The 17,893-nt window shown below is 40.5% G+C and overlaps 1 protein-coding gene and 1 long non-coding RNA gene across 2 annotated transcripts in view; both read right to left on the bottom strand.

The window, feature by feature from the left end:
• Positions 1 to 17,893, bottom strand: part of LOC101967464 (galactose mutarotase) — a 49,757-nt gene that overhangs the window by 30,666 nt on the left and 1,198 nt on the right. Inside the window, exons 2-4 of the mRNA XM_078029338.1 lie at positions 10,234 to 10,388; positions 5,738 to 5,944; positions 1 to 82 (exon numbers count right to left, since the gene is read on the bottom strand). Of these exons, the coding sequence (XP_077885464.1) occupies positions 1 to 82; positions 5,738 to 5,944; positions 10,234 to 10,388 (444 nt within the window). The remainder of the gene's footprint in view (positions 83 to 5,737; positions 5,945 to 10,233; positions 10,389 to 17,893) is intronic.
• Positions 7,545 to 8,896, bottom strand: LOC144369607 (uncharacterized). The gene is made up of 2 exons (XR_013429398.1): positions 8,406 to 8,896; positions 7,545 to 7,759 (listed from the first exon to the last, which is right to left on the bottom strand). It is a non-coding gene; the product is annotated as an uncharacterized LOC144369607 (long non-coding RNA).

Genomic DNA, 17,893 nt, shown 5'->3' with positions numbered 1-17,893 from the left:
CTGTAGGAATCATGGTTTCATTCACAGGCAAGTAAGCATCAGCTTCTATGGTGACTTCATGGTCATATATATTTGGAGACCCCTGGGAGGGAAAAGGAAAAAGGAAAAAAAAGACTTACTGTTTAGTCTTTTACGTATTTACCAAGACAAACATAAAAGCCATATTTGCTTTGTAACATTTCTTGTAAAATTGACAAAAACTTTAGAAATCCAGTTGACCAATGATACTGACTAAACAGGATCATCTAGTGTAGGTGCACTGGGGCCTCCAAACAACCACGGACACACGTGAGAGAAGCTTTCAACGTGTGACCCCAGCATGCATTTTCTTTTCTAAGTGGAACGTGAAGGTGAGAAGTCAGGGAGACCACAGTGGCTAGGAAGCCTTTTGGTTCCCACTTTTTAATGGAGGGGTTTCTGCTACTCTGTCAGACAGCAGGCACAGGGAGGAGAAAGGATCACTCACCCAGAAAGCAAGTCCTGGGTGGTCAAGGCACTGCCTCCAGGCCCACTAGAGGGGGTCACCTGTCACCCCTCTCCCAGCTCCCATCTAGAGGCTCCACTCCCTGCCACATGACAGAAGCCCCAAAATCAAAATTCTGTTGCCTTTGAGAGAGTCAAAGGCTAGTACAGGCCAGGCAAGGTGGTGCACACCTGTAATCCCAGCTACTCCAGAGTCTGAGGCAGGAGAATCATAAATTTAAGACCAGCCTGAGCAACTTCTGAGAACCTGTCTCCAAATAAAATAAATAAATAATAAAAATGGCTGCAGAAGTAGCTCAGGGTGCAAGGTCCTGGGTTTGATCCCTAGTACTGCAAAAAAAAAAAAAAAAGGCTAGTACAGGAAACCTGAGTCAGTGGTCAGAAGGCTTAGAATCTAGTTTCCACTCACTAGGGAAGTCATGTAACCTCTGGAATACTCTCTCTCTCTCTCTCTCTCTCAACTCTGTGTGTGTGTGTGTGTGTGTTTGTGTGTGTGTAAAATTGCGATTATGATGATCCCACTTTTTGTAGGATTTTTGTGAGGCACAGTTTAGTAAGGGCTACTTGCAAATCAGAAAATAAATTTATACATGTATGTTTTTAATGCAAAGGATTATTTTTTATTATCCATAGTAACATATTTTAAAGCTCTTGGGAAAGAGGAACCAAGAGAGGGCTTTTGCTTAGTGAAGCTCAACAATCAGCCTTCCCACCCTCTCCACCACAACAAACAATTATCTGCCCCAAAATGTCAGTGGCTGAGAAACCCTGAGCAAAGCTAAACTGAAGCTGCTGCTGAGTTGCAGAGAGGTAAGCAGAGGGGCAGAGGGGCGGAGGGCTGCAGGCTAAAGGGATGCAGATTCTATGGAGAGAAAGATTCAGGCCACACAATCAGATGGAGTCATTTTAAGGCGAAAGAACAAGATTTAGGGACCATGAGATTCCATGTTGAAATTGGCAAAAACTGGCTTAATGACACTGCTGGAAGGTTCTGCTTCTGAAGAACTGATATCCCCTGGGAGAGAAAATGGGTTTGTGCTGGGCTGGGGTCGGAGGAAATGGGGACAATATGAGGACAGAGAGCTCTCTGCTGCTCTTGCTTCCTCTCTTAGCCACTTTTTTGGTTCCTGTTCTGACTTGAGAAGACAGGTCCAAAATGGGAAGTGGCGTGTACCCAGGTCCAGTGTAGCTCAAGACATCAGGGTGTCTCTCCTGGATAGAGGCTCCTCCCTACTGCCATGCTCTTTTACCAGGGTGGTGCTGGCACCCAGGAGACCTTTAGGACTAAAGGGAGGGAAGATGAGAATGGGAATTTAGAACTATTTCCCCAGCCCTATTTGTTCAATGTTCAGTTCAACAGGAGGGTTTTGTTTTGCTTCGTTTTTCAGTGCCGGGGTTTGAAACCAGGCCCTTGCATATGCCAAACAAGCACTCTACCACTGACCTACCTCCAGCCCTAACTTGGAAGGTTTTATTCAGTCCAGGCAGCAGCAAGGAAGGTTGAGTACAAAGCCATGAGGGTATTAGATTGACATCTACAGCCCACATAGAGGACTGAAGAGTCCCAGGAAAGGACAGCCAGACCAAAAGAACACCTCCATCCTTTCTTTGCATATATGAGGCTTGAGAGACATAACCTCTCCTACGCCAGCCATCCAGTGAGCAAAGCCTGCAGGAGATGACTCCTGGCCTAGCATTTATCAGGTCTTCACTCAATTTCCACAGGTGCCTGCCTCCTTCCATTCTTTTTTTTTAAAGATAAATGCTCATTTATAACCAGGATGCTATTCTGATTTCTATGAGCATAGATGAGTTGTATGTGTTCTAGAACCTCCCATAAATAGAATCCTATGGTAGATATTCTTTTGTGTCTCATAAGGTTTTTGAGATCACTCATGTTATTGGATCAGTAATTTGGTCCTTTTTACTGTTGATAATATTCTACTCTACCATTATGTCACCATTTGTTTACCCATTCTCCTGATGGGTAGATGGACTTGTGGATTGTTTATAGTGTTTCACTATCATGAACAAGGCTCCTTAGGAGTTTCCTTTTCTCTTTTTCTTTTTTGTTTTGTTGTTTTTAAAGCAATGGGCAGGAGGAAATGAATTAACAAAAAAAGTCACATTGCAAAAAAATGGATGAGTCTGACTTTATAGGAAGAGGCTGGGAGGAGCAGGAAAAGAATGCTCACTGTGCTCCCAGTGGCCTCTGGGTCACCAAGTAGCACTAATATCCCTTCCTTAAAGAGAAGCATGATTCAGTTCACTTCTGGCCTGGAAAACTCCAATGATCTGCTCTGGTGGAATATTACTGTTAGACCCATTTCCGTTCAAGGCTGATGAACACTTGGCAAGAAATGTTGACTCACAAACAGATCTTGAGCTCCATCTCTGAGTTCAGTGTTTTGGTGAACTTTGCTCGATTAATACCAGTTTGTAACATTAGCCATTTACAAAGCCCATCACAACTTGCATAGAGATTTTAAAACCTTTTCTGTTCATTGCCACAGTTTCTGCCTTAATTCATCTTTTAATGTGCCTAGCAGGAGTAACAGACACTGTTGACTACTGCCCAGAAGTCATAGCGCCTTTCCCTTCACCTATACCCTCCTTTTCTCCTGGGAGAAACTTGACTTGTTGATTTATTCTATGTTAAGTCATAGATTCAGGCAAGGAACCTTTTCCCGAGCCCTAGACGCCAAATTTTGGTTGGTCTAGATCAATCATGGCAGTCTCAGATTCCCGTTGGCAGAGAATGAGTCACACTTTTGGCCAATGAAATGTGAGTCTTCCAGGAGCTTCTAGAAAAGGTTGTACTTGTTCTTAGAAAAGAAACATTAGAGATATGAAAAAGGTAAACATCCTCTTTTGTCTCAGGGGGTGACTGTATGAGGAGGTGACTCCTGGAGCTGTAGCAACCACCCTGTGACTGAGGGGGAAAAACCTGAAGACAAAAACCAAAACACTGGGTTGGGGTTGTGGCTCAGTGGTACAGCGCTTGCCTGGCATGTGTGAAGCATTGGGTTCGATTCTCAGCACCACATATAAGTAAATAAAGGTCCAACAACAACTAAAAAAAAAAAAAGCCAAGACACTGAGGAGATAGAACGGAAAAATGGAAGAACTTGGTTCCTTGATGACGTTATCTACCTAGTCACACCAGAACCACAGCTATTGCTTTTCATCTCAAGTTCCACTAGGCCTGCTTTCAGAGGTCTTTAGGTTAAGTTTCAAACGGTTCTCACATCCTACCTCTCAGACCCCCCAACACACAAACTAGAAGTAGCAAGCCAATGCTTGGGCCCCAAAATAGAATAAAAATACCATTTGTTAGATTTAGATAACAAAAAAAGTGAACAGATGTAACATGAGCTGGCTACTTTGTTCATTTATTATTTTTGTGTTAGGTGCTAGGAATTGAACCCAGAGCCTGTCCATGCTAGGCAAGTGCTCTACCAGTGAACCATATCCCAGCTAATTACTTTAAATATCTTGTTTTGAAGTATTTCCCTGGAGAGGGCTTGACATATGATAATGCTTCCCAGGATAGGGCAAGGGATGTTCTGAATATGCAGCGGCTCTTGACCCCAGGCCTGGTGACCATCCATTCCTACCCAAGTGCCCCAAAGGCTGGTGCCCTTAATGCTGAGGCTGGTGGTTGTAGATTTGAGCTGCACTTACTAAGACAGTCTAAGAAGAGAGATTTATATTGACTGCTCTTCTGGGTGGGGTCTCTGATCTAGGAAAGTATTCATCCTCTGCAAAGAGATTCAGAAATATCTGTCACTCCAAGTCCCTGCAGGATTAGAAAGGTGACAAATGCAAAGGGCCTTAGTAAACCTTAAATCCCATTTTATCTCCTTCACTGGAAGAACACTGGCAGATGGAATACTTCATGTGTAATTTCTCTTTCTATTTCTGAATCAATTCATTTAGATCATTCCCAAGGTTATAAAATAATATGTCCTAAGCCTATCAAAATTCAGAAAACAGAAAAATCATCACAATTTACTCTCTACCTAAAACAATATCATGTGTTTTGTTTTGTTTTTCTTTCTCTATTTCTGCCCTTTCTGAACCCATTTTAAAAAGTAGATGCTCTTACAAATGGGTATTTTTGTTTTGCTCTTAGCTTTTGGTTTAGTTTTCAGATTTCAGGAAGGATGATGGATGTACTAGAGAAAAGATCAAACAAGGGAAGTTCCATATTTCTTATTTTTAAAGGGAAAACTTTGGAAATTTTATCAGAACCAATTACCTGTGTTATTTAAAAAAATTATCCACTCCACCCCCCCTAAAAATCAGTAGCAAATTCCTAAAAGTTGGGGAGGACAGAAATGTAAGCTAATAGTTGTTGGCTGTACATAGGCTTGAAGGAAATCATGCCCACATGATTCAAGTTGAGTGGACCGTGATTTCTTCAGATAATGAGGAAGTAACAGATAGAATCTACAGAGTTGGGCTCAGCCTGTTTTCTGCCTCCTGTGATCGCCTCCTCAATAAGCTGAAGTGTTCCCTTTTGAAGGAAATGAGGTGCTTTAGAGGGGATCGCTCAAGGGCACTGCCAGTGGCTCTCTACCACGAGTAGGGAGACATTTTAAGAGTCCTCCTCCTGGGGCTTATCCCTGTGCTGGGTTGATTTCAATGTCTTTACTGACAACTTCATAAAGTGCTTCTGACAGGGGCTGATAAATAATAGGTAGCTACTATTACGAAATTAAGAACATGCCTCTTATTCTAAAAAAAACAAAAACAAAAACAAAAAAACCTCCAGGTCTTCTAAATCCAGGTCTAATGCTCTTTCTACTGTCCTGTGCAGGGCATGACTGGCCACCAGAATCCCTGGAAGGAGCTGGTGGGCTGCACAGTGGGAGAGTACAAATATTAAAGGGGCTGGTTTAAGTATAATTCGGAGGATTATATCTGCTTCCTTAAATGGAAGTCACTGGAGGGGGATGTAGGAGTACAATAAGGGAAGCAGATGTGAGCACATGCTGCAATCCGATGAGAGAAGTTCTTGAAATGGCCACGGGAACAGATACCCTTCTTGACAGTACGATGTATTCATTTCATCTTCTTCCTCTATGACTTCCATTTATTGAACACCTACTAGGAGCCAGATGCTCTCCTGGGCTCTTTTCATCATTGTCAGGACCAGAGTAAGTCCATACTGGGTTGGTCTCTCCAGTCACAGTCCCTGGTTATTCCACGAAGCAAGTTACAGCAGGAGAGAAGGAGCGAGGTCCCTTACCTGGCCGGCCAGGTTGAAGTAAGCATGGTTGGTCAGACTGACTGGTGTGGTCTGACTGGCTTGTGCTCTATAGTTGACCACGAGCTCCCCGCCATCCAGGGTGTAGGTCACCCAGACTTTTAACTCTCCAGGGAAGCCTTCCTCACCAGCTGGACTGATGCGGGAGAATTGGACGCCATTTGAGAGCACCTGAGGGGTCCAGAGGACCTAGAAAAAAGTGTTTTCAAAGCTGCTTATTTGCTTCAATCCCAAGTTAAATGCCACATTTCAATATTTAAGGATAACTGATTCCAGAAAGGGAGTTCATCAATCATTAAGGCTTGGATTAGTAGCCTGGATTTGAACTCATCTAAATCTCTGATTTGTACAGAAAAGAGGCATTTTTTTTCCTGTTTACCTACTCCCATTCCTTATACTCTTTTTTTTGGGGGGAGGGATTATCAGGGATTGAACTCAGGAGCACTTGATCACTAAGCCACATCCCCACCTTATTTTTCATATTTTTTATTTAGAGACAGAGTCTCACTGAGTTGCTTAGCACCTCACCTTTGCTGAGGTTGGCTTTGAACTCACAGTCCTCCTGCCTCAGCCTCCAGAGCCGCTGGGATCACAGGCATGTGCCACCTTGCCTGGCTCCATTCCTTATACTCTTTCCTCTTAACCTTACATGTATGTATCTACAGTATTTTCCTCTTTGAATTTTTCTTGAATATATATTTATTTTAATCTTGGTGCTCCATTCTGGTGTTGTGTAGCAATACCTTTTTATAGATCTAAAAAATAACCTTAATAAATCAACCCCTCTCTCTGGTGTACTGTATACAAATATTAATGAAAAACACTCCAAGTTTCTCTTATTCCCTGGACAGAGTTTATAACAAATTGGGCACTTGTTCCATTAGGATTCAGTTCCAGCCCACAAGTCAGGAGTCATGGTTTTGGAGCCAGATCTGTTCCTAGTTCACTGTGTAAATTTGGGCATCTATCACTTCCATAAAATTAAGGAGCTAGAAAAATTACCTTGAAGGTTTTCTCTGTGTTCTAGCAAATACAATTCTAAGAATGGCAAGAAAAATATGAAGAGAAAAAAAGAATCTTGAATTAACATAGAGGTTCCTCTTCACTTTGCCTGAAAGGCCCCAAGATCACACTTTCAGGGAAGGGAAAACCAGCATTTATCAAGTGTTCGTTATGAAGAAAGACACCTAGCCAGAAACTTTACAGACGTTATCTCATCTGTCTACTTCAAGTAGTGCCATCATTCTCATTGAGTGAGCACACACTGAGGCTCAGGAAGGGTAAACTGCTGGCCCCAGGTCATGCAGCTGGTAAATGATAGTGGATTGGACCCAGCCCAAGCCTGTTCCCTATGTTACAATAGCAGCATGAGTTGACCAGAGTCCTGGTCCTTTAGGGAGCTCTGGGATCACTACTAGTAAAGAGCTTATTGCACACAGGAGACCTCCAATCTGTGGAGTATTCACCAGTCACTGATGCCTTACATAAATCACCTTGCAAGGAACTTTTTGGTTGAACTAAACGAAATGACTGTCCCTGTAGGTCAAAACTGTTGAACACTGGCAATCTCTTATAGTTCCAACTAATATTATCCCCACTTTACAGATGAACAAATTAAGTTCAATGGAGTTAACCTGCCTGTTTCTCCCCATACATTCCAGAGGTGTAGAATAGAACCCTTTAATACAGCATAGTTTAAAAAGAAAAAATATTGTTTAAAATCATACATGTAATTAGTGACAGAGCTAGGATTCCAACTCAGGTCTGGCTACCTACATAATTTCACATCTTAGTTTCAATGAACAGCTTTATTCAAATCTCCATTTTCAACAGAAGAGTCAAACTCTCACTCCAAACACAGTTAAAAGATAATGACCTTCTGCATCAGAGGAATGGCCCTGCAGCCCAGGCTCTGCCCATTCACTCTTGCCTGGGTCTGGCTCTCACAGGTGTTCTGTCTGCCAGGAAGGGGAGCCCAGCAGGGATGGAGTTCTCTACCTTCATCTACAATGAGAGCAGCTGGCGTTGACACAAATTCACTGAGCTCAGTAAAAAATTTAATTTATATCCTAATTATCTCTCAGAAATATTGAACTTTCAAGACTTAAAATAGGAAGACTGTTATATGTGTAATTAAAAAAATATAAGAAGAATTCCCCAAATGGAAAATTCTAGGAATTAAAAAATCTGAAATAAAATGTTCTTATCTTGCTACCCAGATTTTCTTCTTTAGGGAAAGGAAAGAATGGAAAGATTTTGGTGTAAACAAATATTTTCAGTTATGTGTAATTCCCATTCATGGAAGAATTTCTCTGACCATATAGTTACTAACTCTCCAGAAACTCTAAATCTGCAGACTTTCTTATACTATTTCAAATCCTGTCAGGTTATTTAATTTTCATCTTTTAAACAATTGTGCTTAAATGCACAGAAAAACATACACCCCCAACCTAAACTATTCATTCAGTAATTGTTGAAATCCAATACACTTAAAATAAAGTCCATCGGATACTGCTAACGATACCTATCTAAAAACTTACTACTGAGAAACTTTCAGTGGCTCCATAAGTATTCTCAGCTTTTTCCCACCCACCTCAGGGCCCCAGTGTAGCCATTCTGTCTAATACCCACAGACTGAATGAAACGTTACCTGTTCTTCAAAAGCTGTTCAAGTCCCACCTCCATAACTATTCATTTGTTCATGTTCAGCTCTTCTAGTATAATGTTAGCATCTATGTTGTGGTGCCTGTGGAAGCTCAGCTGTTAATAGTTATGTAAGGGTCCATCTGCCTCATTATACTGTGAACCTCAGGAATCCCCAGCCTATTATGCTCCGTGGTTCACTAAAGGGGCCCACTGCACTGGATTGGGCTATGGTTTGAATGTGTCTTCCAAAAGTTCATATGTTTAAAACGTAATTCCCAAACTCATGCTAATGGTATTTGGAGATGCAGCCTTTGGCAGGTAGTTAGGATTAGAGGAGGTCATGAGAGAAGTAACCTCCGATGGCATCAATGGTTTTGTTTGAAAAGGAAGAAAGACCCAAACTGGTACAGTTGCTCATTCTTGCCACGAGATGCCCTCTCCCATGTGAAGACACAGCAAGAAGGCCCTCACTAGAGGCTGGCACCATACTCTTGGACTCCCCAGTTTCCAGAACTATGAGGGAGAAAAAAAAACCTTTGTCTTTATACATGACCCAGTTTTTGTATTTAGTCAAAGCAACAGAAAATGGAGTAAGACAGATATGCATTCTTACTATTCTTCTGTGTTAATAAAGGGAATACATATGAAGCAACACTGCAGAAAATACCACAGTGGAACAGAAGGAGAAGAGCAAGGTGCTGTTCTGAGGGTCCTCTCAAGATCCCTTTAGGAACCCGGCCCAGCTTCTTCTAGATGGGGTTTACTCATGGACCTGGCATGTTCTAGAGGATCTCTGCCCTCTGCTCTTCACTGAAGAAAGGGAAGCCAACGGGATAGTCTGGTTCTTGGCTACAGAGAGGAAGCTGGAGGGAGAGGGGAAAACTTAGAGCAACCAACTTCCTTCAGCAGGAGAAGTGGAGGCCAGAGGCAGAAAAAAGGAAATCATGGCCTTTAGTTACCACACATCTTACTTCCTATCTTCTCTTTCTCCACTCTAGCAAACAACCTGGGTGGTATAATTTAAAGGAGAGCTCTCTGAAATTTTTTCCCTCAGAGACTAAAATGAGATTGGAGGACTCTGAAGCAGGAGGCCAGGAACTCTGATCTCAGGGAGTAGCTTGATCCCTTTGCTTTCCAAGGATTGGAGTTTTTATTTAGGGGACGGAGTTTTTATTTAGAAAGGGGGATCTGGAGGAGCCTAAGGTAATTTCAAGGCACAAAGCACTTCAGTGAAAGGGCATTTCCGGGTGTGGTGCCACACTGCACAGGAAGGGTGCACACAAGAGGAACAGGGAGGAGTATTGGATTGGGGGTCCCCACAGTGGCCATGGAGGACACCAGCAGCTCTAGTATAGGAATGAGAGCTTGGAGCCAGGCAGACCTGGCTGTCCCCTTTAGGAATCATGTGCCTTTCACAATCTCAGATTTCTCATTTGAGTGATGATTCAGGCCTCTTGGAAAGGTTGGAGACAACATATGTGAAGGCCTATGCAGTAGAGGGTAGGTATTTATTATTAACCCACATTTCTTCAACCTGATTCCCTGATCCCAACACTGCAAGAAAGTTGTTCCACATCTTTCCTAAGTCAGGGGTCGTGGTCCTTTCACTCAAGGATCCCTGCTTGTGACAGTCAGATGAACTAGAGAAGGACGGATCCTGGATGTGGCCATTTGCATCTGCTCCCCCAAACCCTGGGAACAGCCTTTTTCCTGGATTGCTTTACCATGCACATGTCCCAGGGCCTAGGATTCTGCTTGGCAACAGAAGACATGCTTGTGGGTACTCTGGGAAGTGGACCAAGAAAGGACTCTGCCACATGCCCTGGACTCACCTTGTCAAACCCTTTGAGTCCTCCATGCAGACTGTTGGGCCCATTGTTAATGGCCAGGTGATACTCCTTCCCATCCAATGTAAATGTTCCTTTGGCAATTCGGTTGGCCACCCTTCCAACCACTGCTCCAAAGTAGGGCTGCTTTTGGAGGTACCCTGAAAGGACAAGGATGACAGTGTTTTTTAAAACTTCAAACAGAAGAGGTGTCTTACACTGCTGCCTGTCACTTTCTTCTTGAGGAAGCCGCAACTACCTACAAGTTGGCCATATCAAAGCCTTCATGAAAGCATAGAAAAATGGTATTTTTTTCACACCTGACATTTTCCTGTTCCAGAAGTAATACATATTCATTACAAAAAGTTTTAAAGAATTTTATAACACACAAAGAAGAAATTTAAATCCTCCTTAATCTTATCACTTGAGAGAACCACTGTTAATATTCATATATATATCCTTCTGTCTTTCAGTGTAGTGTACATATGCACTTGCTTCTTTTCATAAACTGGGATCTTAGTGGAAATGTTGCTTTATAATCTGCTATTTTCTGAGTCAATTAATTTTCTTAATTAAAAATTGGACTTTTGTGTAGTCTTGAGAGAAAACTATCTAATTCTTCTTTCTCTTTTCATGTTTTTGTAAAATCATATAATTAGTACATGTAAATATCTTTAATGAGAGTTAAATAATACCCAAAGACATAGAGTAGGATTGCCAGAGGAAATACAGGATGCCTAGGTAAATTTGAATTTCAAACAAAGAATGAATAATTATTTAACAGTATTTAAGTATGTTCATAGTATTAGTGTGGATGAGACAGTATAAGTTGTTTATCTGAAATTTAAATCAGACTTCTTATATTTTCATTTGCTAAATCTGGCAAACTTAATAGTGGAAAACATTTTAAAAGCCTTTCTTAACTTCTCTTCCTTCCTAATATCAATCACTGTTAACAGTTGGGAATGTACAATTTTTTCAAAAATTGAATTAACTACATATAAGCATACATGCAAGAACACAAACACATGTATATTCTATACAGTTATAATTCAGTTATATACATTGTTCTGTAACTTTTCACTTATAAAATATCTTAAGGTTTCTCCATGTTACTGCCTTTTTTTTTTTTTTTTTTTTTTTTTTTTGGTGGTGGTGGGGTTATAAAAAGCAAAGCACCATAGGTGTAGTTACAACTTTGAACAAGGGCATATTCCAATAAAAGTACTTAAAGTACTCTTCTTAAAGTTTTTCTCTTCTTAAAGTTTACTTTTCTTAAAGTTTTTTTTAAGTTCTTCTGTGGTTTTCCATGGAAGAGATTAAGATTTGGAGACAGTTTGTTTTTCCATTTTCACCAAAATTCCTTTCTGTTCTACTTCTCACTCAAATGCACTCTGGATTCCAATCTCCTTCCCTGGGGTACTCTGTATCCTCCATGTCTAGTTAGGATTAGCAAAGAATGCAATTCAAACATATGACCTCTTTTTTCACACCTGGAGGGGCTCTCGGATACAGACCCTGAATCAGCCAGTGGCTGGTCACTGTTCCCATTACGCAACTGGTTGGGCACAAGTTAATCATTCTCTTCCAGGTCCTCATTAATCCATGGTGCCTCAGAATCTTGTAAATGAACTATTATAACAGTGGACACTTAGTCCTTTCTAAGTCCCAGACACTTTCTCAGGGCTCTACATTTAATTCATTTCATCCTCAGAACATTTCTCTTAAGTAGATACTATTATTGCCGCAATTTACTGATGTGGAAACCGAGGACAGAAAAGTTTAGTAACTTGCTCTAAAACACTAGTTAGCAGAGGAATCAAGACTTGAATCCAAGTAGTCTGGCTCCTAATTCATACTTTTAAGCATTGCCTTCCATTGGTCCCTTCCAGGACCCCCCAACAAAATATCAAAGTGTATAAATGCTCAATTCCTCATATATGATGGGGTAGCATTTGCATAAAACCTATTCACATCCTGTTTCTTCAGTACTGGGGATCGAGTTACACCCTCAACCCTTTTAATTTTTATTTTGACACAAGGTCTCACTAATTTGCAGAGGCTGGCCTAGAACTTGCAATTCTCCTGCCTCAGCCTCCTGAGTATCTTGGATTACAGATGTGTGCTACTGCACCCAGCTCCCCCCATATACTTTAAATCTTCTCTAGGTTATATATAATCCCTAATACAATGCAAAGGCCATATAAATAGTTTTTGTACTTTATTATTATTTAGGGAATGACAAGAAAAAAAGGCTAAACACATTTAGTACTACTGCAGTTTTCTCCCAAATATTTTTGATCTGTGGTTGGTTGAGTTCACTGATGCAAATCCATGGATACAGAGGGCCAACTGTATTTAGCAAGCACCAGGCATCCTGGTTGGCCCATCTAACCACCATCTCTAGGCACTGGTGGGGTTCATTGCTCCGTCAGTTCCCACCTTCTCCCCCCTTCCACTTTCTGAAGCTGTAGCTTTCAAACCCCTTAACAGTGGTTAAACAAAAGGAGTCCCAAAAGGCAAATAACCTCTTCTTGGTTTTATTTCATCTTCTCTTTAGATAGAAAAGGGGATAATCCCTCTCCTGCCCACCATCAGGGGTCATGGCTGACACCTCTATAACAAAAGACAGGTTGACAAGAGGAAAGCATATTTGATTATAGTTTCACGTGACACAGGAACCTTCAGATTGAAGACTCAGATCCAGGGTGAACTAAGCATTTATATTCTTAGGAGAGATGATGCACGGACAGCCATTTAGAAATAGAACTGAACAAAAAGGGTATTTTCTGAAAATCATGGCAGACCCTGCAAGGCCTGTCAGCTCAGATTCTTCTTGGCCTGTCTGAACAGCAATCCTTCCTCCCATCTACGAACCAAGACCCTTTCTAGAACAGGGGTCCTAGGACCTACAATTGAACAAGAGGTCAGAGAATTTTTTTTATGGCTGACTCTTAGAGAGAAAGTGTGCGTGTGTCAGGGGGAGGGTTAGAGTAATAATTCTAGCTTCTATCTTGACTTTGGGGAAAAGGGGGTTCTAGTTTTTATGACCTGCCTTGGGGAAGAGTAATCCTAGCTTCTATGGCTTGCCTCAAGAGAAGGCCAGAGGGAAACTTTGCTTTGAGGTTGCTTCTGCAGACATCAATTTGGGATGTCTGAGCCCAATAAAGTTTTAAAATGTAAAGAAAAGCAGATTGTCTAAACAAACAAACAAACATACAACAACTGACTGTGGCCATTTTTAGTCCGATCTCAATTTTTTCCACAAGTGTACCCAGAGCCCCCATCCTCCACCAGAGGTATACTAGGCTTTGGAGACAAACAGTAAAGCTCCTGCCACACCGGCTGGCAAGATTCCCTCAGAAGCCACGACTCCTGGCAACAGTCCATCAGCCTGTGGAGATGAGAAGTACCTGCCAGTTCCTTGGTTTAGATTAATAGTTTTTAAGAATTAATCCATTAGGGCACTAAGGTTGTGGCTCAGCAGTAGAGCGCTCATCTATGCAGGTAGGGGGCCCTGGGTTCTATCCTCAGCACCACATAAAAATAAAGTAAAGGTATTGTGTCCAACTACAACTAAAAAATAAATACTAAAAAAAAAAAAAAAAAAGAATTGATCCATGAGGACTGAGAAACCACTTATCCAAGCTGTCTCTGAAAAAACCTTAACAGAACAAATAGATTTCATACTATTTTCAAATGTAATTAAGCATTTGTATCAAATCAGTTTTATGGAAAAATGAAAATCCCCAAATTCTGAATAAGGAATGACTAAAAAGTTATTTTGCATTGCAGAAAATTCTGTTTTAAGTGAAAAGTTCAAAGTTCCTAGGTCAAGCCAAGAATACTAATTTAATCAAATCAGCTGCTGACATGGGAGAAAGAGGATTGGGAAAGTCAGCTCCTTTTCCTGGGCAAGGCACTGGCCAGAAAAAAATCAATAATTGCTTAAGCCTGGTATATAGCCCTTTCCACTCCTGTGACCTCCCAAGATCCCCAACTATGACACCCACCTCAAAAATCCCAAACCTTCACCAGAGTGCCCTAAAGTCTGAAATAAATTAATCACTACTCTCCCTCAAAACAGCCCAGCATGGTGGTGCAAAACTTATAACTCCTGCTCAGAAGGCTGAGTCAGGAGTATTGCAAATTCAAGGCCAATCTGGCCAACATGGTAAAACCCATCTCAAAAAAAAGTACATCTATATCCATATCTATATACACATATAATAACATATAAATATATACATGCATTTAACTGTATATGCATACATTATAATATGTAATATACAATATATCACATATTATAACATCATTACTATAAATATTATTTATTTATAATATTATAAATATTAGTATGATAATTATACAATAACAATATTATGTGTATAATAACATAATATTGTATAGTATATAATTTAATTATTATATATACATATATTAAATATATATGCACATATGCATATGTATTTAATTAATTTTTTAAAACTCCAAACAACATTTATTACTTGAATGACTCTCTTTTGGTCAGATGAGGAAAATAACTGAACTTTAATTGACAAGCATTCTAATTATCCCAAACATGTTATATATTTTTAAAAGGCTGTTGGTTGCCCCAGCTGAAGTTCCACATAATTTTTTGCAGATTTAACAAAATGAAATAGAAAGTTCTAGTCCTATGATGTAAGCTATTTAGGGGCAAAGGAAAGAAAGCAGACACATATCATAGATAATAGTGCACTGAATCATCATAATCCATTTGTTTTAGGGGAGGCACTGCTCTGAAGAGGTTAAAAATAAAAGCTTGACCAAGATGTTACACAACATTAAGAGACAAAGTGGGGAGTCCTCAATGCTCCCATAAAGGTACTCTTAGGCATCTGAAATATTAAACTGCAGGCTCTAACCTGATTGCTTTTATCCCCACCTCCTCTGCTGAACCCAGGTTTCTAAAAGCATTTTTGTTTGGTTATTTATTTATGAAGTTCTGGGGATCCAACCCAGGCCTCACATGTGCTGGGCAAGTGCCATAATGACTCATGGCAGCAATAGATGGCTGTTTGGTAGTAACTGGGGGGAAATGAAAGAAAGGAATCTCATGAATTTTATGGGTAAGCTGTTTATCCATGTGGCTTACCAGCAAACATGCTCATAACAGGCTTGAAAGGAGTCATAAGGACTGTAGGTGGGACACAGATAAAAAAGATTTTTAAAGAAAAGAAATGGTAGGCAAAACTCACAGAAGGCATACTGGTTTTTTCCTAGGTCATACATAAAAGATCGGATAATTTATTCTTTAGAATCCTTCAGAAGAAAGATCTCATTTTCCCAGAGAGAAATCGAGCCATTCTGACCTCTGGTTATGGCTGTCATCCAAGCATTTATATAATCTATCTGGGAAACTGGAGAGTGTTCACATCCAACCTGGCAGTTACAAAAGGACTATGTCTCATCAAATTACCCATGCTTAGCTCTCCCTTGTAGCTCAAAACACTTTTGGAACATGATAATGTCAAGACAATACCTTGCTCTGTCAAATCTTATTACTTTAAATTATTTACCTGTATGTTTATATGTACTTACATAATCAGACATTTTAAAAGAGTATAAAGAAGGTCCTTTCCTACACCTTAACTATCCAAGGTCCTTTCTTAAGGACAACCACTGTGGCTAGTTTTCTTTTAGGGATGCTCTACCACTAAACTAAATTGAAACCCCTTTTTACTTTTTACTTTGAGACAGGGTCTCACTAAATTCCCTAGGCTGTCCGTGAACTTGAGATCCTCTTGCCTTAGCCTCCCGTGTAGCTGGGATTACAAGGATGCATCACTACGTTGAGGTTAGTAGTTTCCTAATATGGGTTTTAATAAATTAGAATTAACCAAAATAGTAGCAGAGATCCATTTCTTACTTTCTGATTGAGGCAATATGCTTCCTTTTATGACATATGTGAAGTCTTATCTTTGGCAATACTAAAAGACAAGCCTTATAAAGGGAACTAAGGTCTACTTATGGTAACCTTGAAGATGGCTGAACATATCAGAAAGTGTAATTTAATATACTGAGGGTGTTTTCCCTTTATATTATCTTTTGAAAATAGTTTTCTTTCCTTTTAAAATAATTAAATTATCTAAATTATAGCACAGGAATGAAAATGTCCATCTTGGACCAGCACCAAGAAGAATATTTGAAATGCTTTGATTTAAATTGGCATTCTGTGAAGCTGTGGTGCCTTCTGCTGAGAAAATGCCACTGAACATTCTCAACATATGTTGGTACTAGGGAGGGCAATAAAACACCGGCTAGATCACTATAATCTAGGGGAGCTAACGGGCTTTCTTCCTTTTAAGAACATTTGAGAACATTTGGGAAGGATTCTTTCACTGAGACTCCCACAAGGTTTACAGTCTCACACAGGATTATGTGAATGTCTTTGCACTTCCACACCTATCAAGAAACTGGTGCTTCCTGGGTGTCATGTCTTCCGGAAGCTTGTCATCACAGCTCACATTCCATATGAATTCCAAAGATCTTTGTGCTTTTAGATTCTTGTGACTCTTAGAACTAAAAATTGCAGGAAATAAGAGAGGTGTGCATATGTCTGCAGGGGGTGGACAGTACCTTTCTGAATGGTGATAAGGGATGGTGCCCACATCTTTTTATCCCCAGTTTTTTTCCGTGGATCAGGAATTCCAGGTTAAATATCCAGTTCTCCTTTGACTCCCCTGAACAATTTTGCATGAGTCAAGTAAACTCTTTGAGTTGTGTGTGGTGGGCAAACTGTGATCCCAGCTACCTGGGAGGCTGAGACATGAGGATTTGGAGTTTGAAGCTAGCCTGGACAATTTAAGGAGATCCTATCTCAAAATTAAAATAAAAAGGTCAGAGATATAGCTCAGTGGTATAGCTCTTGCCTAGAATGTGTGAGGCCTACCTAGTACTGAAACAAACAAACAAAAAACAGATGCAATCTTTTGTGGTTCTATCTGCAGCCTATAGCAGAGACAAGTGACTCGGCAAAGTGATTTTAGAGAATCCTCTTTGGTCACTTGCCTGCCCTCTTGCCTTCTAATTCTGAAGATGTGTGGAAGGGAAGTGACGCTGATCTATCTCATATCCCCTTACCTTCCTGCAGTCAGCCTCCTGTACCAGATCCTCAATTAAGTTGCTGCTAAAGAAGCATTTTTGTTTGTTTATTGGAGGTTCTGGGGATCTAACCCAGGCCTCAAAGATTTTTAAAGATAAGAAATGGTATGCAAAACTCACAGAAGGCATTACTGGTTTTTTCCTAGGTCATACCTAAAAGATCATATAAAGAAAACTGTGGGGCTCGAGGGCTGGTGAAGACAAGCAGAGGTGATCAACAGGACCTTCAGCAATATTCTTACAATAAATTTTGATAAGGAAACTGAGAGTAAAGTTTTATGCTAAGTGGAAAACAAAACTCTCAGGAGTTTTCCTGTTGACCCCAAACCATGAGCCAAGTTAAACATCTAAATAACCCAACGGATAGAGAGACACACCAAAAGGGAAACCTCAAACCTCTTCTCCTGCAGAATTTGTCCACACCCAACAGCCAGCAGAGCTTATTAATTCTCAGTTTCCATTCGCCAATTTCATTTCAGACCTCATTTTCTGTTTGGTTACACTGCAGTGCCAAGAGATA

This window comes from Ictidomys tridecemlineatus, chromosome 12 (assembly GCF_052094955.1).
Source record: "Ictidomys tridecemlineatus isolate mIctTri1 chromosome 12, mIctTri1.hap1, whole genome shotgun sequence".
Lineage (NCBI taxonomy): Eukaryota > Metazoa > Chordata > Mammalia > Rodentia > Sciuridae > Ictidomys > Ictidomys tridecemlineatus.
The sequence above is the reverse complement of the archived record's forward strand: the minus strand, read 5'-3'. Positions and strand labels throughout refer to the sequence as shown.